General features: G+C 36.9%; 2 protein-coding genes and 2 long non-coding RNA genes across 61 annotated transcripts in view; 1 reads left to right on the top strand and 3 right to left on the bottom strand.

Annotated features, from left to right (window-relative positions):
* The window catches only part of LOC110437837 (uncharacterized), a 40,094-nt gene that overhangs the window by 8,769 nt on the left and 3,356 nt on the right, over window positions 1-27,969 (top strand). For 5 of the 50 annotated variants that reach the window (XR_015942258.1, XR_015942257.1, XR_015942252.1 and 2 more), the window contains 8 exons: window positions 5,125-5,191; window positions 6,183-6,231; window positions 12,502-12,549; window positions 14,431-14,497; window positions 15,477-15,525; window positions 21,089-21,136; window positions 22,824-22,890; window positions 23,498-23,636. Coding sequence is in view for 1 of the 50 variants with exons in the window: in XM_088649960.1 (XP_088506086.1) it covers window positions 5,075-5,191; window positions 6,183-6,187 (122 nt within the window). In the remaining 49 variants the exon portion in view is untranslated. Of the gene's footprint in view, window positions 1-2,876; window positions 2,959-4,484; window positions 4,638-5,074; window positions 5,192-6,182; window positions 6,232-12,501; window positions 12,550-14,045; window positions 14,196-14,430; window positions 14,498-15,476; window positions 15,526-21,088; window positions 21,137-22,434; window positions 22,585-22,823; window positions 22,891-23,497; window positions 23,637-23,697; window positions 26,321-27,969 lie in introns of those variants that run through there. The other 45 variants (XR_015942259.1, XR_015942255.1, XR_015942264.1 and 42 more) reach the window with 38 other exon arrangements.
* On the bottom strand, window positions 1,145-13,810 carry LOC103910403 (uncharacterized). Of its 5 annotated transcripts, none has more exons than XR_015942351.1 (4): window positions 13,553-13,810; window positions 3,771-3,873; window positions 2,703-3,249; window positions 1,145-1,561 (listed from the first exon to the last, which is right to left on the bottom strand). It is a non-coding gene; the product is annotated as an uncharacterized LOC103910403 (long non-coding RNA). The 5 variants fall into 5 exon arrangements; XR_015942350.1 differs by having other exon boundaries at window positions 13,564-13,810; XR_015482712.2 differs by lacking the exon at window positions 13,553-13,810 and adding an exon at window positions 3,971-4,223.
* On the bottom strand, window positions 17,583-22,199 carry LOC100538118 (uncharacterized). 4 transcript variants are annotated; one of them, XR_015942356.1, is made up of 3 exons: window positions 21,953-22,199; window positions 20,515-20,648; window positions 17,583-18,884 (listed from the first exon to the last, which is right to left on the bottom strand). It is a non-coding gene; the product is annotated as an uncharacterized LOC100538118 (long non-coding RNA). The 4 variants fall into 4 exon arrangements; XR_015942358.1 differs by having other exon boundaries at window positions 20,541-20,648; XR_015942357.1 differs by having other exon boundaries at window positions 20,568-20,648.
* Window positions 25,523-27,969, bottom strand: part of adipor2 (adiponectin receptor 2) — a 39,803-nt gene continuing 37,356 nt past the window's right edge. The window contains exon 9 of one of the 2 annotated variants that reach the window (XM_088649832.1): window positions 25,523-26,746. In XM_088649832.1, the coding sequence (XP_088505958.1) occupies window positions 26,621-26,746 (126 nt within the window). In that variant the 3' untranslated portion in view covers window positions 25,523-26,620. 2 annotated transcript variants of the gene reach the window in all.

Genomic DNA, 27,969 nt, shown 5'->3' with positions numbered 1-27,969 from the left:
GAACATTTATCTTCTGCCCCACAGAGGCAGCAACAATTACTGTGTGCCTTTTTTGATAGTAATGTTTGAATTCCATGCAGGTGAATTATATTTAAATTTTAAATTCATGCAGAGTCAGGTATTGAACTCAGATCAGCAAGAACACCTCACTGTTACATGACGACACACTAACCACTAGGCTATGGGGACTGAGATGCAGAATCACTCTGATGGCTAATTTAATCATATCTCAATCACATCCTTAAAATGTCCTTGATTAACAGCTTCACCTGATTTCAATTAAGACTGTTAGTTCACTCAGGAAAGTGGCTCATCAGGAGCAGACGCTGATCTGATCTCTTACAGCTCTCTATTATATGTAAACCTGCCACTTAATGCCAACAAATATTCAGTGTTGAAAGTTGTGAAAATTTCCTAAGAGTGATTTGAACACACGTTACACTAAGACACTAATAGTCTCAGAATATATTTTGTCCCCTGTGTTATGCATTTACAACATATCTGCTGGTTCAGCTCATGAAGAAATATCGTATATATAGTGCTGAAGAGGGATTTGAACTTCAGGCTTAAGCACAGAAACTTTTTATACATTTATTTTGTCAGACTGTTCATGACTCATATCATAACTTAAGTTCAAGCCCATGATCTGTCATGTTGTACATTTTCTGTATTTCTGCTGTTCAACTAATTTTTAGATAATTTTAAAATGTCACACGTTCACACAACTATTAATAAAGCAAAATCAAATAAATGACCAAAGTAAAGAACACCAAATAAACTGATATATTATAGAAATGCATTAATAACTTAATAGATATATTTTCCACATCCTCAGTTTCGTCTCATAAATGTTTTGTTTTTTGTATGTTTTGTAATTATTTGAACAGCAGAGTTTGTCCAATTTGCTCTGAAGCCTCTTCTGATCTTAAAGTCCTTCATTAGCCGCCTCAGGTGTTTATCATCAGGTAATTCTGGAAAGTGGATCTTCAGGATCAGGATTTTTCACCTTAAGAAATAAAAAACTACTCTGTACTCTAGTTTCATGGATTGATGCAGATCCTCTTATTGTCCACAAGATAGAGCTGAAACTCTGATTTTGTGCATCTCTTTGTTATAAATGAAGCGGACTTGAAATGAAAACAAGTTTATTAGTCATTATATAATACATACTTTATTTGTTCAAACATGCCGTATGCACTCAGTGATCAGTCAAATGTTAAATGCTTTAAAAACCAACAGTGATTCCACAACAAAAATAAGTGAACGTTAGCCAAGACATGAAAATAAAATGAAGCTCTAAAATAAATTATTTAGAGATAATCAGGTTATTTCGCCAATTCATAAATATTAATGTATAATTCACTCATTTATGACAGTCAAAAGCTTAAAGTTCTCCATCAGCTCTACTAGGCGGCGTGAGCGGCAAACTAATATGGTATATTACTATTGTTATTGTTAATTAGTGAAAATTATAGATGTTTTCAGTTGTCTTGATTAAATATCAGGTTTATTCCACCAGATATTAATGTCTTACATTTTCTGAAGTTTTGTGTTGTGTTGTCTTAGGCCCCGTTTACACTAGTGCGTTTTAGTTTGAAAACGCATAAGTTTTGCTACGGTTACGCCATCCGTCCACACTACGCCGGAGTTCTCGAGCGCCGAAAACGGAGCTTTTTGAAAACGCTGGAAAGGCCGTTTTCATTCTAAAACGCTGCTGTTCCGTCTCAGTGTGGATGGGGAAAGACGGAGACATCTGAAAACGGAGGCGGGGCTGCAAACGTTCGCCTGTCTGATTGGGGCTTTTCCTCAATATTAAGTAGCCCACACACAGTTCAGTCTCGCATCCTCTTCTTGTAAGTTAAGACTTCGCAAGTTTGATCAAGGCTGCAGTCTCCCCCTTCTCAGTTTGATATGGAAAACATACCGAGGACACGGGTAAATCTTTAAAGGGAACAGTGTACTTTATAACTTCATTCACATCACCTTGGCTACGTTGTTTCACTTTCTCAACAATAAAATGTAAACATGATTTAAGAAACTGCATATTTCCTTTTTAATATTAGAAAACTTAACAGACAGCAGAAATGTTGAGGCGTCGTGCTGGATATATGAGCGTCATCTTCACTGTGTGGATATTTATAACAAAACGGAGCCGATAACAACCGTTTCCTTTCAATTTCAGTGAAAATACGAAACGCACCCTCTCTTTTGCTGAATATCAGTTTTAATAATCGATAATTATAAAAGTATAACATACAATAAGTTTATACATTGTAGGAAATAAAGGCAAGCGATCAGTCAATCTACCTGGATTAATCATTAACTTATCTTTGCGCTTAACCAAAACATGTTACCCGTGAACAAGTAACTTAATAGATTCCAATGACCAAAGTCAGGGAATTGGCCTATGTCGTTAGATAAAGACAACAACATGAATGAAATATCACGTTTAGCAAATATAGTGAGATTACATCCAGCGGGAGATGCTTGATGAGCAGTCCGACAAGCAGAGCTCTCATCTGGGTAGAAATGCTGGAGCGCTTGCCCGAGAGTGTGTGTGTGGTCACGTGATGTGCGTTTTCAGCGTTTTGGTGTGGACGGAGAGCTGTTCAGAAACGCTGGGTAAAACGCGAGTGTGGACGTGGATCGTTTTCATTCTACAACGCCGTTTTAAAACTAAAACGCTATAGTGTAAACGGGGCCTTAAAGTGATAAGCACCTCTCATTATAAATGACTTATTTTCTGCAACAAAGAAAAACTAACTTTAGACTTCAGCTAACTTTAAAATACTGATATGTATATTTATATATACTACATAAAATTAAGTTAGTTGTTGTGTTTCTCCTACAAAATAAAGTCTGTGTTTGGGTCATACAGTCAATAAAATCAGAGCTGTGGGACGTGTGAATAGACTAGACAGTCCCTGTCATGCAGGATATCCACTCACTCATGGACAGGTAAGATGTTGTGAACTAAATAACTAAATTGTAACGCACTGATCTGACCTTGTGTATCTGTCTTTGATTCAGTAAACTGTATTTAGTCATCAGCTCACACAGAAATTAATGATCATTCATTCAAATCTGCCAAAAATAACCAATCAAGCTTTACTATAAGTGCATGATGAATGATCAGACCCTCTGAAGTTTGGCTGTGGTTCAACCTGTGTTGGAAAAGGAGTGTTTGTCATTGTTGATTCATCCATCTAGAACCATCCATAGACCCAGAGCTTTACATCTTCTTCATCACTGAAACAGAGAAAGAAAAATGATGGTGATTAATCTTTGTGTTAAACTAACATTTATTAGTTTTTTAACTGTTTAAACAAAACAAAATACTTTATGATCCCTAAAGCACATGCTGCACACTTTATAACCGAAATGAATGAATAGTATTGACTGTTAGGATTTTTTCTAAGTAGAGATATAAAAAGTGCAAATATAAAAGTGTAATGCATGTTTCTTCTTAGAATAACTAATCTGAGGTTATGAGTTTCTTTCAAACTCAGACTTGGAAGTGCTCAAAATGTTAAAAAGTCATTTCTGAGAATAATTTGTCTAAATCTGTGCTGTGCTCCCAGATGAAAAAAACAATAGAAACATGAAGTATTTATAGTGGCTTAAATGGTTATGATACTAACTGCATTAGTTTTAAAAGGAAACCTTCTATGGAGATCTGATATATGACCATCTTTATGTTATGTATATTTGTAAACAGCCATTTTTAAAAAAAACATGTTGTATATATGACAAATGTGTGAAATACAAACCTGAACTTGCAATATTGTATTGGTGGTAACTGGATGGTAAACCTGAAGTCCTACTAGATTAGTTTGCAGATTCCAGCAGTATTGATATAAAAGCTGCTGAAATCTGCAAACAAGACACGGAAAAACACTTTAGAATAAAAGAATAGAATAAAGAATAAAAGAGGCTCGTGCATGTAAATAATAAATAAAGTCAAGCGCACATCTACTTTACCCAGAGTCTCGGAGGATTGCCCATTCATTCCTGAGTGTGTTTACATGAGCTTCTCAGTTCAGCTCTTTTAATCCATCAGTTTAAAGCTGATCTCGATCTTCTGCCGGTCGATACACTCTCAATAATAAATGAGTATATTTTATATACTCGAGTATATTTTAAATCTTTTAAATCTCTCTTCGCTGTTCACACGACTGACTGCGCGTCCACCTTGTGTTTACTTCCTTAATGCGGATACACCTATTGACCACAAGCCGGAGCTGAAGATCACCCATACACGAGTTCATTAGTCACGTTTTCTTGAGTATAATAATTAGACAATGCAGTCAGAATTAATTATTGTGCTTGTAATACGACATTAAACTATAAAAATAATAATTTTAAGTCTGTTTAAGCCTACAACGCGGACTTTATGTTGTAACTTGTAGCGCAGTTCTCCATCCGCCCCACTAGGGGGCGCGCACTGCTTCACGTTATGTCTAACTCGCAGCTTTCAGGTGTTTGACACTGACAGCATGAGGCTTGAAGATACAACAGGTAAAACAAATCCTGACAGCTCCGTGATTGTATTATAATATCTATAAACAACGCACAAACAAACTGAACAGACACGCCGCGCTGTAAAGTGCAGTAATACAGTGACAAGAGACGCACCTGTAAGTAACTTTACCGTGTTTTTTCCGTATTGTTTGTGTTGACGTTTGATTTTTATGTCGTTTCCCAAAGCAGGACATGTCAGTTTAGCTCAACATAAACATATAAAAGTCACACTGTTCTAATCTTATCAGAGTTGTGTTTAAAATGTTTTATTTATTGAGCATTATGACTGTCTTCCTTAATTTAATCGGCTTTATTGCAGACTTTCATGACATGATGCTCTCATGCTGAACTAGTGCTGTGTTGATTTTATAATGAATTATGTCATATATTAAACGTTTTTAAATATGTTTGTCACTATTAATATACATTTTATAATTACTATTATTATCTTTTTATAATTTATAGTATATTCTGTATTATTTGGGCTGTAAAAGCTGAATAATCAATATTTGTATTTCTATAGTTTAATATCAGGTATAGTTGAACTGAACAGTTGGGCCAATGCAAGTCTCTTTAATAAATCTTTTTATTGAATTATTTCAGTGTCCCGTTAACCAGATGCTGAAACACAGAGATCATTTGAAGACAATAACCTCAACATCAACAGCACGTGAGTCACACAGCGTTCATTCATTCACAGTCAAGCATTTATTATGATGAAGGGTTTTATGAGTGTTTCTATATTTGTGTGTTGATTTATTAAGACTTTTCAGTTCTTGTTTAATTGTCCATTTTAAATGCTTTAGGCTTTGTTTATTAGGTTTTCCTAATATCAATGTTTAAGTTTAATGATTAATGTATTTACCTTTTTTCATTCTTTATTATTTGTATGTTACTAGATGTGTTTGTAGTCTAATAGTGACTTTTTTCAGCTGTTAAAAATTTTTACACTTAATTTTTTTTTTTTTATCATATTGGCATATATGGTTAACTTCAAAATAACCAAGAGAACAACTCTTAATATGTCCAGTGATGGCCAAGTGGTCAGAGCAAAGGGTTAGAGATCCAAGGCCATCACAAGAGACGTGGGTTCAAATCACCACGATGATACTGAAATTATCTAGAAAGTTCATTTTAGGCTGTTTTTGGGGTCAAAAAAAAAAATTTTCCTTCCTTTTTTTTTTCTTCTTCTGCTCCTCCTCCTCGTCTCTCAGTCCCGCCCCTCTCTGCCACACCTCTTTCACACCTGCTGCTTGTTATCCCACTTATTTCTCAGTCCTGCCTTTCTGTCTTATACCTCCCAGGTATGCCACATGTTTTTAGGTCCGTGTTTTCCACGGCTGTGTAGCCGCGTTGCCTGTTACCATCTCCGACATTTTTCCGATAGCTGCCACTTGCCTCTTACCGCCCCAGGTACCTTCCCACATTTCTTCCAGTATCCGCGCCTTGTCTCTTACCGTTACACCTTCATTCCGGTATCCGCCTCTTGTCTTGTACCGCCCCAGGTACTTTGCTGTATCCACAGCTGTCTTTGGTGGGATTCGAACCCATGCCTCATCCGTAACCTTGTCCTCAACCAACGGTGCTTGCCACTAGTGCCATCGTGGCTTTCACAACTATAACTGAACTTCGCGCAACTTTGTCTTTTCTTTTCACAACAGTTTAACATAAACATGAAAGGGATTCGAACCCCGGTCTCCAAGATGAAAGGTGAGTGCTCTACCCACTGACCCATTTGATCTGTGTAGCAGATTGCTGTCTTTAATGGGGTTTTATAGATATGTTTATGGCGAATACAAAAAAACTGTAGCAGTATAGGGATTCAAACCCATGCTTTCATGCTTTAATGTCAATTATTCTCCCACTGTACTACAGGAGATGTTGATGATTGTGAAATATTTTTGTCTATAGCTATAGATAAAGCTGCAGGTACATTTAAATGTTTGCAATAGTGGGATTCGAACCCACGTCTCTGTGATGTAAAAAAAAGTTCCACATAGGGAACGATTATCCCCTACACCACAGAGACAGAGATGATCAGGGTATCTTGTTTTCAGAGTATTTCCTGTTTTCAGTCCAGCTTCAGCATTAATTCAATAAACTTCACATTGGCATTTTAAAGTTTGCAAGACTGGGACTCAAACCCACGACTCTGCGTTATAAAAAAATGCAAAGAGCGAACGATTATCTTCTGTGCCACAGAGGAAAAAACAATTGGTTAATGAGTGTTTTGAGAGTAATTGTTGGTTTTACTTCAGTTTAGGTATAAATTATTGTACATTTCAGTTAGCAAGAGTGGGACGCGAACCCTTGTCTCTGCGATGTAAAAAATGCAAAGAGCAAATAATTATCCTCTACACCACAGAGGCAGGAACAGTTGCAGTTTGGTTGTTTTGACAGTAATTCTTGTTCTTAGCTTAAGCATTAATTACAATAAATGTAGCATTTGCAAGAGTGGGATTCAAACCCTCATCTCTGCTATGTAAAAGATGCAAAGAGCAAATAATTATCCTCTGCACCACAGAGCCAGGAACGATTGCCCTTTGTTTGTTCTGAGAATAATTCTTGTTTTTAATTATAATAGATTTCACTTTAGCAATAGTGGGTTTCAAACCCACATCTCTGCGATCGAAAAGTCTCAAAGTGTGAACATTTATCTTCTGCCCCACAGAGGCAGCAACAATTGCTGTGTGCCTTTTTTGATAGTAATGTTTGAATTCCATGCAGGTGAATTATATTTTAATTTTATATTCATGCAGAGTCAGGTATTGAACTCAGGTCAGCAAGAACACCTCACTGTTACATGACGACACACTAACCACTAGGCTATGGGGACTGAGATGCAGAATCACTTTGATGGCTAATTTAATCATATCTCAATCACATCCTTAAAATTTCCTTGATTAACAGCTTCACCTGATTTCAATTAAGACTGTTAGTTCACTCAGGAAAGTGGCTCATCAGGAGCAGACGCTGATCTGATCTCTTACAGCTCTCTATTATATGTAAACCTGCCACTTAATGCCAACAAATATTCAGTGTTGAAAGTTGTGAAAATTTCCTAAAAGAGATTTGAACACACGTTACACTAAGACACTAATAGTCTCAGAATATATTTTGTCCCTTGTGTTATGCCTTTACAACATATCTGCTGGTTCAGCTCATGTAGAAATATTGTATATATAGTGCTGAAGAGGGATTTGAACTTCAGGCTTAAGCACAGAAACTTTTTATACATTTATTTTGTCAGACTGTGTTCATGACTCATAACTTATTAAGTTCAAGCCCATTATCTGTTCACATGTTGCATATTTTCTGTATTTCTGCTGTTCAACTATTTTTTTAGATAATTTAAAAATGTCACACGTTCACAACTATTAATAAAGCAAAATCAAATGAATGACCAAAGTAAAGAACACCAAATGAACTGATATATTATAAAAATGCATTAATAACTTAATAAATGTATTTTCCACATCCTCAGTTTCGTCTCATAAATGTTTTGTAATTATTTGAACAGCAGAGTTTGTCAAATTTGCTCTGAAGCCTCTTCTGATCTTAAAGTCCTTCATTAGCCGCCTCAGGTGTTTATCATCAGGTAATTCTGGAAAGTGGATCTTCAGGATCAGGATTTTTCACCTTAAGAAATAAACTACTCTGTACTCCAGTTTCATGGATTGATGCAGATCCTCTTATTGTCCACAAGATGGAGCTGAAACTCTGATTTCGTGCATCTTTGTTATAAATGAAGCGGACTTGAAATGAAAACAAGTTTATTAGTCATTATATAATACACACTTTATTTGTTTAAACATGCGTATGCACTCAGTAATCAGTCACACGTTACTTTAAATGCCTTGTTAAGAATCTGTCAACAGTGATTTGACATCAAATATAAATGAACATTACCCAAGACATGTGAAAATAAAATTGAGAATATACTAAAATCATAGTTTAGTTCACCAATTTATGAATATTGATCTTCAATCTTCTCACTTATGACTTGTCGAAGTTCTCCATCATCTCCACTTGGCAGCGTGAGAGATCCTGCAGTGACCATAGCTAGCCATTTAGATTTTTATTCATTCTCAGGATATGAATTCTTATTATCAACAATTAAATGTGAACGGCGTCCTATGGTGACATTTAACTGGTAAGAATAGTTACAGATATCAAGAACTATATTTCCTAAGCCACAGTCACACTGCTCTTTTTGTCCCATAGACTTCCATCCATATGCACATGCATGCAGCAGACTGGAACCGCAAGCTGGTGTGATGAGTTTCTCATGTAATGTAATGTGTATTTATATAGCGCATTCATCGTGTATGGCCATACACCTAAAACGCTTCACAATCAAGAGGGATGTGGAGGTCTCTCCACACCACCACCAGAGTGCAGCATCCATGATGTGATGAAAGCCACAGGATAACTACGCCAGTGCTTCACCACACACCAGCTATAGGGGGAGTACAGAGACAGTGATAGAGCCAATTCTGTGGATGGGGAAGAGTGGGAGGACATGATGGATAAGGGCAGATGAAGGGAATTTAGCCAGGACACTGGGGTTACACCCCTACTCTTTAGAAGAAGTGCCATGGATTTTCCGATGACCACAAAGAGTCAGGATTTCAGTTTAACGTCTCATCCGAAGACAGATGTCGCTGCATTTAAAAGTTCAAGATTGGTGACTGGCGAAATCACATTATACGATTGTGTGAGAGAAATAGAAGATCAAAACAAGACCTCTCTGTGCAGAAATGTAAAATATGAAGCAGTCGCTCGCTTTATCATTGTCTAATCATCATCTTATATCCTGCCCCTTTTCACAGTGCCGTATCTCACATGCTCAACTCTAGTGTGACTGTGGCTTTACTCAGTTCAGTTTAGTAAACTTGCCCACAACCAACGGTGCGGGTTCGAAATTCCTGATATTGCATTTGCTTAACAGGATATGAAGTCTTGATGTGAAGAATGCTGATTGTTGATGTCTAGAATTCAGACCCAGAGAATGAATGAGTCAAAACAACTTGCTGAAACCTGAAAGTCAAAAGAACAATGACAGCTGTTAATATCACTCAATGACACATAGTTCAGTAAAACAGCAAATAAAACAGACACACAGTGCAGATAAAATGAAAATGAATGAAATAAAAGGAATCAAGCGTCAAATGACTTGTTACTTTCTGCCACAAAACACTTTAGATTTTATCCAACTTCAAAATACTGATATTCATATGCAACGTAAAATGAAGTGAGTTGATGTGTTTCTCCAACAAAATAAAGTCTGTGTTTGGGTCATTCAGTCACAAAAGCAGAGTTGAGGGACGTGTGAATAGATTAGACAGTCCCTGTCATGCAGAACATCCACTCATGGGGCTCTATCATACACCCGGCGCAACAAGGCGCAAGACGTGTTTGCCCCGACGTGTTGCTATTTTCAGACCAGCGCAACACTAATTTTCCAGTTTTCCGCCACGTTGTTTAAATAGCAAATCTATTTGCGCCACTTTGTGGACTCATGGGTGTTTTGGTCTAGAAAGGGGTGTGTTACGGTGCATTGCTGGCACGTTGCTATTTTGAGGAACTGAAATAAACTGCACTAGCACTGCTGAAAGCAGGTCTAAAGTCCAGCGAAGAGTGCGTTAGTTATGCGCTTCGCTTACACATTGCTTAATACACTCAGGATGTACAGCAATACAGAAATCGTCACTTTGGAATTATAAGGTTTTATCTGCATTCTGAATGATTTTGAGATATTGAGCTTCAAAGTTTTCGCGTTCCATAGCAAACAGTATGTGTGTAACATTTGTTTTTTGAAATAAAACATCTTAAAATGTAAACAACTTATAAAAGACATTCCATAATGTAAATGAGTTGTCATTTAAAAAGAATGCCAATAACTCAATTTTGACAGAAATGTCAGACAGAGCCTTATAAGTCTAAATGACGAAACGTCTTTACAAATGAAAATGAATTAAAGGAAAGAAATATAATAAAATGTATTACTTTCTATGTAATTATAAAAGAACACTGCCTCCATGCCTTCTTCATCTCAGGGGGCTTTTTTCAGTTTATTCACGACAACTTGCTTTTGTATAATGTTATTATTATTAGTAGAAGTATTTGTTATATGCATATTTATATTTGTTTTAATAAAAACAAGCTTAGATTTGTCCACCTGTCCAAAATAGTTTTGACAAAAATCTTTGCGCTTAACAAACTAAATTAATTATGTAGGGTAATGGATGTCCTCAGCAGAGTGCGTTCAACACTGTTTCCTTATCCACGAAAGAGAGAAAGAGAATGGGAGATGAGTCTCTGATTGGTTTATACTCAAAACACACTCATAACTCATTAGGAGACTAAGCAGAACCCTGTTACCGCGGCGCAAAGTGTATTTTTCTGTCCTTAAAATAGCAAAAGTGGATTGGGACGCACGCTTAATGCGTGTATAATGCCTAATGCCCAAATAACCAATCAAGCTTTACTATAAGTGCATGATGAAGGATCAGACCCTCTGAAGTTTGGCTGTGGTTTGACCTGTGTTGGAAAAGGAGTGTTTGTCATTGACTCATCCATCTTGAGCCATCCATAGACCCAGAGCTTTACATCTTCTTCATCACTGAAACAGAGAAAAGAAAAAATGATGGTGATTAATCTTTGTGGTAAACTAAAATATTTATTTATTATTATGTAAAAAAAATACTTTATGATCCCTAAAACACATGCTGCAGACTACATAACCGAAATGAATGAATAGTATTGACTATTAGGATTTTTTAATTTTATGTAGCTACATAAATAGTGCACAAAGATATTGTCAACATAAAAGTGTAATGTGTGTTTTAAAATGTATAATCTGAGGTTATGGGTTTCTTTCAAAATCAGACTTGGAAGTAGGCATAGAGATGCGCGGTTGGCGGTTATAGCCGCGGACTCCGCGGATAAACCGCGGATCGGGCGGATGACGTTACGAAAAAATAATATTTTAATTAAATTCGGGCGGGTGGCGGGCGGTTGTACTGTTTTTATATTCATAGCTGGCGCACCAACGAAAAAGCCTAGGATTGACTTCACAGAATGGGAGGAGGAATCGGATACACTAATTCTGGATGAAGTGTACAGAAGTATTCCTCTACAAACTTCCGTATAGACGGATCAGCAGAGGAAAATCTACTTTCCTTTTGGGAGAAATAAGACCAGGCATTCCCATGACTACAGCACCTTTCCAAGAGAATTCTATGCATTTCAGCAACAAGTGCTGCGAGCGAGCGCTCCTTCAGTGCAGCAGGGCGCATTATAGTGGCTATGCAGGCGCTCCCGTTTGAATCCTGACACTGTAGATGCTATTTTATTCCTGCATTGTGCCAAGAAAAAATCAAACTAGACCTAAGGTCAGGCATATTAAACCAATTAGCCTATGTTATTTAGGCTACACATATGTTCAATATAAACTTTTGAGTTCGGTCAGCTGATAATTTTACGTTCATATTGGTTTAGCCTATTCTATTCTAGACATGTTGGCCGACACGTCCTTGTATCTTTAGCGTCACTTCAAAGCGTCGTCAATTAATGACTTACACGTTTGGATTAACTGCATGTCTACATTAAAGTCATTCTCTATTATATAATGATCAATAAAGAAACATTCATTTAATAAAAAAAAGGAATAAGCCATTCAAATAAAGAGCCCAATCAGCAGATGGCGGGCGGGTGCGGTTTTAAAAATTGGTCTAAAATGTTAGTGCGGATGGATGGCGGACGGATGATTAATTTTGTCATGCGGTTGCGGATGAAATAATAGCCCATCCGCGCATCTCTAGTAGGCATCGTAACCGTTTTCAGGTTTACCGGGGTTTGGAAAAGTCAAGGTTTTTAAACCACCCAAAATGTTCTGCTATACTGTTCCTATACGGTATATGTAAGATAGCTATTATTATTTTTTTACTTTTTGTTTTGTTTTTTGTTTCACAACAGTATCCTAAAAGCAGAAAAGATCTCCAAACTCGCCTTTTCATGATTGAGGTAAAGCTGGATTTATATTCACACATTCAGACTTTCTCCTTAATAATATAATCTCTGAGAAGTTTTATTTGCACATTCAAAATGGTGAAATCATATTAGCAGCCAATGGCTGTCAAAGTACAACACTGTTGGCAGTCTATTAAATAGTGCTAATGTCGTATTCAAGTCATACTTACATGCGATTTCAGACTGAATATTCAAAGCACCATGGTAAACAATACGAGTACGTCACAAGTTGCCACTGAACGAATGTGCGAATCTAAAACAAACTTTACTGCTATCTGTTCAAGTTGTGTTTTCAAGCTAATGAAGACAGCAGAAGTCATATTGTCATATTTGTGTTTAAAGGGGGAAAAACTTCTTGTTTTTTACCCAAACATTTAAAAAGCACATATTTTAGAGCAGTAATCACAATACAGTAAAACTGTGAAACCATGATGTTTTTATCCAAGCTTATCATACCGTCAGAATCATATAGCAGCCATGCCTACTTGGAAATGCTCAAAATATTAATAAGTCATTTTTAGGAATAATTTGTCCAAATCTGTGCTGTGCCCCAGATGATAAAAAAACAGAAGAAACCCTTGAAGAATTTAGGGTTACAATAGTAACTGCATTGGTTTAAATAGAAAATGCATTGGTCCTTGTGGGTCTTTACTGGTAACCTTCTATACCATGTGGAGACCTGATATATGACCAAACCATATATGAACACATACATTTATAGCTAAAATATTTAAACAAATATCATCATGTTATGTATATTTGTAAACAGCCAATTTAAAAACATGTTGTATACATGACATATGTGTGAAATGCAAACCTGAACTTGCAATATTGTTTTAGTGGTAACTGGATGGTAAACCTGAAGTCCTACTAGATTAGTTTGCAGATTCCAGCAGTATTGATATAAAAGCTGCTGAAATCTGCAAACAAGACACAGAAAAACACTTTAGCGGTGAACAAAAGCGGCGCACGTGCATGAAAATAAAGTCAAGCGCACATCTACTTTACCCAGAGTCTCGGAGGATTGCCCATTCATTCCTGAGTGTGTTTACATGAGCTTCTCAGTTCAGCTCTTTTAATCCATCAGTTTAAAGCTGATCTCGATCTTCTGCCGGTCGAGACACTCACGAACTCAAGCGTGTTGTAAAATATCCTCGAGAACATTAAAATCTCTTAAATCTCTCTTCGCTGTTCACACGACTGACTGCGCGTCCACCTTGTGTTTACTTCATTAATGCGGATACACCTATTGACCACAAGCCGGAGCTGAAGATCACCCATACACGAGTTGATTAGTCACGTTTTCTTGAGTATAATAATTAGACAATGCAGTCAGAATTAATTATTGTGCTTGTAATACGCTATTAAATTATAAAAATAATAATGTTAAGCCTGTTTAAGCCTACAACGCGGACTTTATGTTATAAACTGTAGCGCAGTTCTCCATCCGCTCTACTAGGGGGCGCTTCAGCTTCAGGTGTTTGACACTCACTGACAGCATGAGGCTTGACGATACAACACGTAAAACAAATCCTGACAGCTCCGTGATTGTATTATAATATCTGTAAACAACACATAAACAAACTGAACAGACACGCCGCGCTGTAAAGTGCAGGAATACAGTGAAAAGAGACGCACCTGTAAGTAACTTTACCGTGTTTTCTCCGTATTGTTTGTGTTGACGTTTGATTTTTATGTCGTTTCCCAAAGCAGGACATGTCAGTTTAGCTCAACATAAACATATAAAAGTCACACTATTTTATATACATACACACATTTGTACGTATTTCTATAGTTTAATATCAGGTATAGTTGAACTGAACAGTTGGGCCAATGCGAGTCTCTTTAATAAATCTTTTTATTGAATTATTTCAGTGTCCCGTTAACCAGACGCTGAAACACAAAGATCATTTGAAGACAATAACCTCAACATCAACAGCACGTGAGTCACACAGCGTTCATTCATTCACAGTCAAGCATTTATTATAATGAAGGGTTTTATGAGTGTTTCTATATTTGTGTGTTGATTTATTAAGACTTTTCAGTTCTTGTTTAATTGTCCATTTTAAATGCTTTAGGCTTTGTTTATTAGGTTTTCCTAATATCAATGTTTCAGTTTAATGATTAATGTATTTACCTTTTTTCATTCTTTAATATTTGTATATTACTAGATGTGTTTGTAGTCTAATTGTGACTTTTTTCAATTGTTATAGTTTTTACACTTTACTTTTTTTTTATTATATTGGCATATATGGTTAACTTCAAAATAACCAAGAGAACAGTTCTTAATATGTCCAGTGATGGCCAAGTGGTCAGAGCAAAGGGTTAGAGATCCAAGGCCATCACAAGAGACGTGGGTTCGAATCACCACGATGATACTGAAATTATCCAGAAAGTTCATTTTAGCCCGTTTTTGGGGTCAAAAAAAAAGTTTTCCTTCCTTTTTTTTTTTCTTCTGCTCCTCCCCGTTGTGTCTTAGCCCGGTCTCTCTCTGCCACACCTCTCTCACACCTGCTGCTCGTTATGCCACTTATTTCTCAGTCCTGCCTTTCTGTCTTATACCTCCCCAGGTATGCCACATGTTTCAGGTCCGTGTTTTTCAGGGCTGTGTTGCTGCGCTGCTTGTTACCATCTCTGACATTTTTCCGATAGCTGCCACTTGTCTCTTACCGCTTCAGGTACCTTCTCACATTTCTTCCAGTGTCCGCCTTTTGTCTCTTACCGTTACACCTTCATTCCGGTATCCGCCTCTTGTACCGCCCCAGGTACTTTGCTGTATCCACAGCTGTCTTTGGTGGGATTCGAACCCATGCCTCAACCGTAACCTTGTCCTCAACCAACGGTGCTTGCCACTAGTGCCATCGTGGCTTTCACAGTGAGAACTGAACTTCGCGCAACTTTGTCTTTTCTTTTCACAACAGTTTAACATAAACATGAAAGGGATTTGAACCCCGGTCTCCAAGATGAAAGGTGAGTGCTCTACCCACTGACCCATTAGGTCTGTGCAGCAGATTTCTGTCTTTAATGGGGTTTTATAGATATGTTTATGGCGAATACAAAAAATTGTAGCAGTATAGGGATTCAAACCCATGCTTTCATGCTTTAATGGCAATTATTCTCCCACTGCACTGCAGAAGATGTTGATTGAAGTGACAAATTTTTGTCTATAGCTATAGATAAAGCTGCAGGTACATTTAAATGTTTGCAATAGTGGGATTCGAACCCACGTCTCTGTGATGTAAAAAAAAGTTCCACATAGCGAACAATTATCCCCTACACCACAGAGACAGAGATGATCAAGGGGTCTTGTTTTCAGAGTATTTCCTGTATTCAGTCCAGCTTCAGCATTAAGTCAATAAACTTCACGTTGCCATTTTAAAGTTAGCAAGACTGGGACTCAAACCCACGACTCTGCGTTATAAAAAAATGCAAAGAGCGAACGATTATCTTCTGTGCCACAGAGGAAAAAAACAATTAGTTAATGATTGTTTTGAGAGTAATTGTTGGTTTTACTTCAGTTTAGGTATAAATTATTGTACATTTCAGTTAGCAAGAGTGGGACGCGAACCCTTGTCTCTGCGATGTAAAAAGGCAAAGAGCAAATAATTATCCTCTACACCACAGAGGCAGGAACAGTTGCAGTATGGTTGTTTTGACAGTAATTCTTGTTCTTAGCTTAAGCATTAATTACAATAAATGTAGCATTTGCAAGAGTGGGATTCAAACCCTCATCTCTGCTATGTAAAAGATGCAAAGAGCAAATAATTATCCTCTGCACCACAGAGCTAGGATCGATTGCGCTTTGTTTGTTCTGAGAATAATTCTTGTTTTTAATTATAATAGATTTCACTTTAGCTATAGTGGGTTTCAAACCCACATCTCTGCGATCGAAAAGTCTCAAAGTGTGAACATTTATCTTCTGCCCCACAGAGGCAGCAACAATTTCTGTGTGCCTTTTTTTGATAGTAATGTTTGAATTCCATGCAGGTGAATTATATTTTAATTTTATATTCATGCAGAGTCAGGTATTGAACTCAGGTCAGCAAGAACACCTCACTGTTACATGACGACACACTAACCACTAGGCTATGGGGACTGAGATGCAGAATCACTTTGATGGCTAATTTAATCATATCTCAATCACATCCTTAAAATTTCCTTGATTAACAGCTTCACCTGATTTCAATTAAGACTGTAAGTTCACTCAGGAAAGTGGCTCATCAGGAGCAGACGCTGATCTGATCTCTTACAGCTCTCTATTATATGTAAACCTGCCACTTAATGCCAACAAATTTTCAGTGTTGAAAGTTGTGAAAATTTCCTAAGAGTGATTTGAACACACGTTACACTAAGACACTAATAGTCTCAGAATATATTTTGTCCCCTGTGTTATGCATTTACAACATATCTGCTGGTTCAGCTCATGAAGAAATATTGTATATATAGTGCTGAAGAGGGATTTGAACTTCAGGCTTAAGCACAGAAACTTTTTATACATTTATTTTGTCAGACTGTGTTCATGATTCTTTAATTATAACTTATTAAGTTCAAGCCCATTATCTGTTCACATGTTGCATATTTTCTGTATTTCTGCTGTTCAACTAATTTTTAGATAATTTTAAAATGTCACACGTTCACACAACTATTAATAAAGCAAAATCAAATGAATGACCAAAGTAAAGAACACCAAATAAACTGATATATTATAAAAATGCATTAATAACTTAATAAATGTATTTTCCACATCCTCAGTTTCGTCTCATAAATGTTTTGTAATTATTTGAACTGCAGAGTTTGTCAAATTTGCTCTGAAGCCTCTTCTGATCTTAAAGTCCTTCATTAGCCGCCTCAGGTGTTTATCATCAGGTAATTCTGGAAAGTGGATCTTCAGGATCAGGATTTTTCACCTTAAGAAATAAAAAACTACTCTGTACTCCAGTTTCATGGATTGATGCAGATCGTCTTATTGTCCACAAGATGGAGCTGAAACTCTGATTTCGTGCATCTTTGTTATAAATGAAGCGGACTTGAAATGAAAACAAGTTTATTAGTCATTATATAATACATACTTTATTTGTTTAAACATGCGTATGCACTCAGTAATCAGTCACACGTTACTTTAAATGCCTTGTTAAGAATCTGTCAACAGTGATTTGACATCGAAAATAAGTGAACATTACCCAAAACATGTGAAAATAAAATTGAGAATATACTAAAATCATAGTTTAGTTCACCAATTTATGAATATTAATCTTCAATCTTCTCACTTATGACTTGTCGAAGTTCTCCATCATCTCCACTTGGCAGCGTGAGAGATCCTGCAGTGACCATAGCTAGCCATTTAGATTTTTATTCATTCTCAGGATATGAATTCTTATTATCAACAATTAAATGTGAACGGCGTCCTATGGTGACATTTAACTGGTAAGAATAGTTACAGATATCAAGAACTATATTTCCTGAGCCACAGTCACACTGCTCTTTTTGTCCCATAGACTTCCATCCATATGCACATGCATGCAGCAGACTGGAACCGCAAGCTGGTGTGATCAGTTTCTCATGTAATGTAATGTGTATTTATATAGCGCATTCATCGTGTATGGCCATACACCTAAAACGCTTCACAATCAAGAGGGATGGGGAGGTCTCTCCGCACCACCACCAGAGTGCAGCATCCATGATGTGATGAAAGCCACAGGATAACTACGCCAGTGCTTCACCACACACCAGCTATAGGGGGAGTACAGAGACAGTGATAGAGCCAATTCTGTGGATGGGGATGATTGGGAGGACATGATGGATAAGAGCAGATGAAGGGAATTTAGCCAGGACACTGGGGTTACACCCCTACTCTTTAGAAGAAGTGCCATGGGTTTTCCGATGACCACAAAGAGTCACGATTTTAGTTTAACGTCTCATCCGAAGACAGATGTCGCTGCATTTAAAAGTTCAAGATTGGTGACTGGCGAAATCACATTATACGATTGTGTGAGAGAAATAGAAGATCAAAACAAGACCTCTCTGTGCAGAAATGTAAAATATGAAGCAGTCGCTCGCTTTATCATTGTCTAATCATCATCTTTTATCCTGCCCCTTTTCACAGTGCCGTATCTCACATGCTCAAACTCTAGTGTGACTGTGGCTTTACTCAGTTCAGTTTAGTAAACTTGCCCACAACCAACAGTGTGGGTTCGAAATTCAGTTCAATTCCTGATATTGCATTTGCTTAACAGGATATGAAGTCTTGATGTGAAGAATGCTGATTGTTGATGTCTAGAATTCAGACCCAGAGAATGAATGAGTCAAAACAACTTGCTGAAACCTGCAACCTGAAAGTCAAAAGAACAATGACAGCTGTTAATATCACTCAATGACACATAGTTCAGTAAAACAGCAAATAAAACAGACACACAGTGCAGATAAAATGAAAATGAATGAAATAAAAGGAATCGAGCGTCAAATGACTTGTTACTTTCTGCCACAAAACACTTTAGATTTTATCCAACTTCAAAATACTGATATTCATATGCAACGTAAAATGAAGTGAGTTGATGTGTTTCTCCAACAAAATAAAGTCTGTGTTTGGTCATTCAGTCACAAAAGCAGAGTTGTGGGACGTGTGAATAGATTAGACAGTCCCTGTCATGCAGAACATCCACTCATGGGGCTCTATCATACACCCGGCGCAACAAGGCGCAAGACGTGTTTCCCCCGACGTGTTGCTATTTTCAGACCAGCGCAACACTAATTTTCCAGTTTTCCGCCACGTTGTTTAAATAGCAAATCTATTTGTGTCACTTTGTGGACTCATGGGTGTTTTGGTCTAGAAAGGGGTGTGTTACGGTGCATTGCTGGCACGTTGCTATTTTGAGGAACTGAAATAAACTGCACTAGCACTGCTGAAAGCAGGTCTAAAGTCCAGCGAAGAGTGCGTTAGTTATGCGCTTCGCTTACACATTGCTTAATACACTCGGGATGTACAGCAATACAGAAATCATCACCTTGGAATTATAAGGTTTTATCTGCATTCTGAATGATTTTGAGATATTGAGCTTTAAAGTTTTCGCGTTCCATAGCAAACAGTATGTGTGTAACATTTGTTTTTTGAAATAAAACATCTTAAAATGTAAACAATGTATAAAAGACATTCCATAATGTAAATGAGTTGTCATTTAAAAAGAATGCCAATAACTCAATTTTGACAGAAATGTCAGACAGAACCTTATAAGTCTAAATGACGAAACGTCTTTACAAATGAAAATGAATTAAAGGAATAAAATATAATAAAATGAATTACTTTCTATGTAATTATAAAAGAACACTGCCTCCATGCCTTCTTCATCTCAGGGGGCTTTTTTCAGTTTATTCACGACAACTTGCTTTTGTATAATGTTATTATTATTAGTAGTAGTATTTATTATATGCATATTTATATTTGTTTTAATAAAAACACGCTTAGATTTGTCCACCTGTCCAAAATAGTTTTGACAAAAATCTTTGCGCTTAACAAACTAAATTAATTATGTAGGGTAATGGATGTCCTCAGCAGAGTGCGTTCAACACTGTTTCCTTATCCACGAAAGAGAGAAAGAGAATGGGAGATGAGTCTCTGATTGGTTTATACTCAAAACACACCCATAACTCATTAGGAGAATAAGCAGAACACTGTTGGACCATGCGCCACGGCGCAAAGTGTATTTTTCTGTCCTTAGAATAGCAAAAGTGGATTGGGACGCACGCTTAATGCGTTTGCACCTTGCGCTTCAGACTTTGCTCCTAGATTGTTAAAATAGAGCCCAAGGGCAGGTGAGATTGTTGTTGTGAACTAAATAACTAAATTGTAACGCACTGATCTGACCTTGCGCATCTGTTATTTGATAAACTGTATTTAGTCATCAGCTCACACAGAAATTAATGATCATTCATTCAAATCTGCCCAAATAACCAATCAAGCTTTACTATAAGTGCATGATGAAGGATCAGACCCTCTGAAGTTTGGCTGTGGTTTGAACTGTGTTGGAAAAGGAGTGTTTGTCATTGACTCATCCATCTTGAACCATCCATAGACCCAGAGCTTTACATCTTCTTCATCACTGAAACAGAGAAAAGAAAAAATGATGGTGATTAATCTTTGTGGTAAACTAAAATATTTATATATTATTATGTAAAACAAAATACTTTATGATCCCTAAAACACATGCTGCAGACTAGTAATCGAATTGAATTAATATGTATTTACTGTTAAGAATTTTTTTTTTATTTTTTTAAGTAGCTACATAAATAGTACACAAAGATATTGTCAACATAAAAGTGTAATGTGTGTTTTAAAATGAATAATCTGAGGTTATGGGTTTCTTTCAAAATCAGACTTGGAAGTAGGCATCGTAACCGTTTTCAGGTTTACCTGGCTTTGGAAAAGTCAAGGTTTTTAAACCACCCAAAATGTTCTGCTATGCTGTTCCTATACGGTATATGTAAGATAACTATTATTATTTTTTTAATTTTTTTTGTTTTGTTTTTTGTTTCACAACAGTATCCTAAAAGCAGAAAAGATCTCCAAACTCGCCTTTTCATGATTGATGTAAAGCTGGATTTATATTCACACATTCAGACTTTCTCCTTAATAATATAATCTCTGAGAAGTTTTATTTGCACATTCAAAATGGTGAAATCATATTAGCAGCCAATGGCTGTCAAAGTACAACACTGTTGGCAGTCTATTAAATAGTGCTAATGTCGTATACAAGTCATACTTACATGCGATTTCAGACTGAATATTCAAAGCACCATGGTAAACAATACGAGTATGTCACTGAACGAATGTGCGAATCTAAAACTAACTTTACTGCTATCTGTTCAAGTTGTGTTTTTCAAGCTAATGAAGACAGCAGAAGTCATATTGTCATATTTGTGTTTAAAGGGGGAAAAACTTCTTGTTTTTTTTACCCAAACTTTTAAAAAGAGCATATTTTAGAGCAGTAATCACAATACAGTAAAACTGTGAAACCATGATAAAAAAAAAAACAGAAGAAACCCTTGAAGGATTTAGGGTTACAATAGTAACTGCATTGGTTTAAATAGAAAACGCATTGGTCCTTGTGGGTCTTTACTGGTAACCTATACCATGTGGAGACCTGATATATGACCAAACCATATATGAACACATAAATTTATAGCTAAAACATTTAAACAAATATCTCCATGTTATGTATATTTGTAAACAGCCAATTTAAAAACATGTTGTATACATGACATATGTGTGAAATGCAAACCTGAACTTGCAATATTGTTTTAGTGGTAACTGGATGGTAAATCTGAAGTCCTACTAGATTAGTTTGCAGATTCCAGCAGTATTGATACGTGCATGAAAATAAAGTCAAGCGCACATCTACTTTACCCAGAGTCTCGGAGGATTGCCCATTCATTCCTGAGTGTGTTTCCATGAGCTTCTCAGTTCAGCTCTTTTAATCCATCAGTTTAAAGCTGATCTCGATCTTCTGCCGGTCGAGACACTCACGAACTCAAGCGTGTTGTAAAATATCCTCGAGAACATTAAAATCTCTTAAATCTCTCTTCGCTGTTCACACGACTGACTGCGCGTCCACCTTGTGTTTACTTCATTAATGCGGATACACCTATTGACCACATGCCGGAGCTGAAGATCACCCATACACGAGTTGATTAGACACGTTTTCTTGAGTATAATAATTAGACAATGCAGTCAGAATTAATTATTGTGCTTGTAATACGCTATTAAATTATAAAAATAATAATGTTAAGCCTGTTTAAGCCTACAACGCGGACTTTATGTTATAAACTGTAACGCAGTTCTCCATCCGCTCTACTAGGGGGCGCTTCAGCTTCAGGTGTTTGACACTCACTGACAGCATGAGGCTTGAAGATACAACACGTAAAACAAATCCTGACAGCTCCGTGATTGTATTATAATATCTGTAAACAACACATAAACAAACTGAACAGACACGCCGCGCTGTAAAGTGCAGGAATACAGTGACAAGAGACGCACCTGTAAGTAACTTTACCGTGTTTTCTCCGTATTGTTTGTGTTGACGTTTGATTTTTATGTCGTTTCCCAAAGCAGGACATGTCAGTTTAGCTCAACATAAACATATAAAAGTCACACTATTTTATGTAGATACATACACACATTTGTACGTATTTCTATAGTTTAATATCAGGTATTGTTGAACTGAACAGTTGGGCCAATGCGAGTCTCTTTAATAAATCTTTTTATTGAATTATTTCAGTGTCCCGTTAACCAGACGCTGAAACACAGAGATCATTTGAAGACAATAACCTCAACATCAACAGCACGTGAGTCACACAGCGTTCATTCATTCACAGTCAAGCATTTATTATAATGAAGGGTTTTATGAGTGTTTCTATATTTGTGTGTTGATTTATTAAGACTTTTCAGTTCTTGTTTAATTGTCCATTTTAAATGCTTTAGGCTTTGTTTATTAGGTTTTCCTAATATCAATGTTTAAGTTTAATGATTACTGTGTTTACCTTTTTTCATTCGTAATATTTGTATATTACTAGATGTGTTTGTAGTCTAATAGTGACTTTTTTCAATTGTTATAGTTTTTTTCACTTAATTTTTTTTTATTATATTGGCATATTTGGTTAACTTCAAAATAACCAAGAGAACAATTCTTAATATGTCCAGTGATGGCCAAGTGGTCAGAGCAAAGGGTTAGAGATCCAAGGCCATCACAAGAGACGTGGGTTCGAATCACCACGATGATACTGAAATTATCCAGAAAGTTCATTTTAGGCCGTTTTTGGGGTCAAAAAAAAAGGTTTTCCTTCCTTCGCTTATCCTCCTCGTTCTCTCTCAGCTCCACCTTTCCCCACCACACCTGCTGCCCGTTTGCACGCTCATTTCTCAGTCCTGCCTTCCTCTCTTATATTTCCTCAGATATGCTCCCAGTTTCTGGTCCGTGTTGTTCATGACTGGTTCGCCGCTCTGCCTGTTACCGACGCTCCCATTTTTCCGATGACCACATTTTGTCTCATACCACCTCAGGTACCATCTCACATTTCTTCCAGTATCCGCGCCTTGTCTCTTACCGTTACTCCTTCATTCCTGTAACCGCCTCTTGTGCTGTACCGCCCCAGGTACTTTGCTGTATCCACAGCTGTCTTTGGTGGGATTCAAACCCATGCCTCATCCGTAACCTTGTCCGCAACCAATGGTGCTTGCCACTAGTGCCATCGTGGCTTTCACACTGAGAGCTAAACTTCGCGCAACTTTGTCTTTTCTTTTCACAGCAGTTTAACATAAACATTAAAGGGATTCGAACCCTGGTCTCCAAGATGAAAGGTGAGTGTTCTACCCACTGACCCATTAGGTCTGGGTAGTGGATTGCTGTCTTTAATGGGGTTTTATAGATATGTTTATGGCGAATACATAAAAATTGTAGCATTAGTGGGATTCAATCCCATGCCTTCATGCTTGAATGGCAATTATTCTCCCACTGTACTACAGAAGATGTTGGTTTCATCCTACAAATTCTTGTCTAAAGCTATAGACAGAGCTGCAGGTACATTTAAATGTTTGCAATAGTGGGATTCGAACCCATAAATATGAAGTTGTGAAGAACGAACACTTATCCTCTAGGCCACAATGGCAGCAATGATTGACACATGATTGTTTAGAGAGTAATTCTTGCTTTTACTTCAGTTTAAGTATAAATTATAGTACAATACACTTCACAATAGTAGGATTCGAACCCATGTCTTTGCGATATGAAAATGCGAAGAGCTATTAATTATCCTCTGCGCCACAGAGGCATCAGCAATTCCTACATAGTTTTTCAGAGAGTAATTCCTGCATTTACTTCAACGTATGCTTTTGAGTTTCATGTAGGTGATGTATATTGTTAGCTTTGAGATTGCAGCAGAGGAAGGAATCGAACTCGGGTCAGCAGGAACACCTCAGTATCACATGCTGACACACTAACCACTAGGCTATAGACTCTGAGTTGCATAGATGTTCAATGGACATTTTAATCATATCTCAATCACATCCTTAAAATTTCCTTGATTAACAGCTTCACCTGATTTCAATTAAGACTGTTAGTTCACTCAGGAAAGTGGCTCATCAGGAGCAGACGCTGATCTGATCTCTTACAGCGCTCCCAACAAATATTCAGTGTTTAACGTTGTGAAAATTACCCAAGAGAGATTTGAACACACGTTACACTAAGACACCATTAGTCTTTTATCTTTTGTCTCATGTTTTATGCATTTTCAACATATCTGCTGGATCAGCTCAGGAAATAACATTAGGTTAGTCTGCAAATGATTGAATGAGAATCTCCAATTCTTTCATTTGCAGCTCATTAATTAATTAACTCAGAAAAAGTGGCTCATCAGGATCAGACACTGATTTGAGCTCATACTTCTCTGTTATAAACAAAACTGCTACTAAATATCTAGTGAAGAAAGTTATGAACATTACCCAAGAGAGATAAAACATAAACTTTACACAAAGACAGACTAAAGGTCTCAGAATTTATTTTGTCCTGTATTTTATGCATTTACAACAGATCTGCTGGCTCAGCTCCTGAAGAAATATTAGATCATTCTGCCAATTGTTGATTATAAATTAAGTCCAATTCCCAAATTTGCAGCTTGTCATTAATTAATTTACTCAGAGCACATTCAAAGTAGGCCAGCTGACTGACAGAAGCTGGAGTTCTCCATCATCTCCACTAAGCGGCGTCAGCTGAAGGCATGAAGCTGAAGTTCTCATCATCTCCACTAAGCGGCGTCAGCAGTAGCCTGGACTCTATGATGCTTGATGCAGGTCACCTGTTGCCACAAACCCAACATGCCATTTTACCAACAGACCTTGCAATGGTGACAAATGTTACACAATTCTGATCATCTGAACAGATGCAAATATAAAATGCAGCAAGAAAAACTCAGCACAGATGACTTATGTTTTAATTTGTTTATTTTAAAATTAAAATAAATATCAATGCATGTAAAAATCTCTGAGAAAACAAACAAACGTCGTCCATGTTTAAATGTGGAATATTACAGCACGTCGTAATGCTTCCATGAAAACTCTTGAATAAATTATACAGATGGTGAAACACAGAACGTTACACATAACGAATGCATCCTTTGCACTGCTTGGGTTTGATTTTGTGCAGCAGTAAGTCTTTCATCTTCTCAATTAATTTCTGACTCACCGGGTTGAATGAACATCCACAATGAAGAATGAAACAAAAAACAAACAGGACAGAGAGAGAAAGATCGGCCGTCTGCATGTTGAAGGAAACACTGACAGTGATATGAAGGCCTGTGGAGAATACAGGCAGCTCCTTCAGGTGGAGGACCGACGTCCCCCTGTCCTACAGGTGCGTCTTTCGGCTGTGCTCAGAATTACAGCACACTGAGGCATCTGCTTGGCCATTTCGGATCTCATCTGCCCACTTTAACAGTGGCTTCTTATTAATCGGGTCTCTTTTCTTCCAATAACACTCTCTCTTTTACATCCATTGAACAATATAATGATATAATGATGTATTTTTTTTTTTAACTTTTTTTTTTAACTTTATTTTCGTACAAATCTATATAACCCAAATTTTAGAAATCTTATTTACATGAAAAAACTTTAAAACGGCAAACAGCCCACCCCACGAATCGCTCACAACAATTGCATTTGCTTTTCTTTTTTTTTTCGCTCTGTTTTTAAGTTTCGTTTTTTTTCTCGTACAAAGAAAACAAACCATCAAACAGCAATAGACCAAGCCACGAAAAAAAGGTCTCCTCCATCTCGGTAAAAACATGAATTAAAATTCCTCACCCTGCATCCACCGTATCCCATGATGCAATTTATTTAGGGGCAAAATAGAGAACAGAGAAAAACAAAGAGAGAAAATTAAATCAGAAAGGCTTTGTCATTCAGTGCTGTCCTCTAACGTTTACCCCTCATGGGCAGGAGGAACAGAGCTGGAATTGGTGGCAAAGGTGAGAGGACCTTTGTCTCCTTCTAGTGGTGCGTTTCAGGCACCGAAGGATCTGAAGCTCACACTGCGTTCTCCGCACAGCCACCGCCAGCTTCATAGCGAAACTCCTGCAGGTTGGAGACTCCGTGGAAGTGCACAAAAGCACCTGCAACCACCAGGATATGGAACAGCTGATGGGAGTGAAACTGCAGAGAAAAGGGCGAGGTATGAATTAGACATAATATCAGGCTATATACTGGAATTACAGTTAATACATTAAGATGTTATTGCTAGTTCAAGTTTTACTTTTAGTTGGCATTTGCTATAGTTTAATTGAATTGCAGATGAATTGAAGGGCTGTGGTAATAGGGCTGGAGGATATGGATATTTTCCACATCAAACGATAATGATAAACACTTTGATACAAGTTTTTAATGCTTCCAGATTTAAAAGAGTACCCCAACTTTGAACAATTAGAGGGTCTTATAATGCCATAACATATTCAGCTGATACATTTTCTGAAAATTTGGGGCTGAAAATTCAATGCATCTTTTAATAAACACACTTATAGATTCCCATTGCACATTTCTGCTGTGTGATTGGCTTTTAGATCAATATATAAAGTCCAGAGCTTATTATTGTTTTTGACATATATTGTAGAGCAATTCGATATAATATCGTTTATCAGCCCAGTCCTACTTGCTAATCTTTTCAATTAGCCTATAGTTGACACAACATTGACTGATGAAATAACGATCAACTTTCAAGTTTTACTTTGAGGTGGCATTTTAACTTGCATTTCCTATATATTGATTGGAAGACAGCACAACTAAACAGTCTTTGTGATAACTGTTTATCAATGAATGAAGGGTAGGAACGAAGCTCATAAATTGAGTGAATAATTCAATGCAGATTATTTTAAAGAGAAAACAAACTAAAAGAACTAATGAAATATTAGACTCCTAACAGCACTTTGGTCAGCCCTAGCTGTTTTGATATTGCTCTAGGAGTTGAATAAACTAATTAAAACAACAACAACACATTCATTAATAAGCTTGAAGCGATTTGGTTATTTACTTTGTTTTATTGAACAGCTGGAAGGGCATCCGCTGCGTAAAACATATGATGGATAAGTTGGTGGTTCATTCCACTGTGATGATATCCGATTAATAAAGGTACTTAGCCAAAAAGTAAACGAATGAATGATATCCTCACCCTTTATTTTATCCAAACCTGTTTGAGTTACTTTCTTGTGTTTAACACAAAGGAGGATATTTGGAAGAATGCTGAAAACCTGTAACCATTTACTTCCTTAGTATTGTTTTTTTCCTTCAATGGAAGATTTCAGCTTTCTTCAAAATATATTATTTAGTCTTCAACACAAAAAACAAACTCGTTAAGTTTTGGGAAAAATGAAGGACAAGCAAAT

The sequence above is a fragment of the Danio rerio genome, chromosome 4, assembly GCF_052040795.2.
Source record: "Danio rerio strain M-AB ecotype USA chromosome 4, GRCz13ab, whole genome shotgun sequence".
Lineage (NCBI taxonomy): Eukaryota > Metazoa > Chordata > Actinopteri > Cypriniformes > Danionidae > Danio > Danio rerio.
Note: the sequence above shows the minus strand (reverse complement) of the source record. Positions and strands in the feature narration are given on the sequence as shown.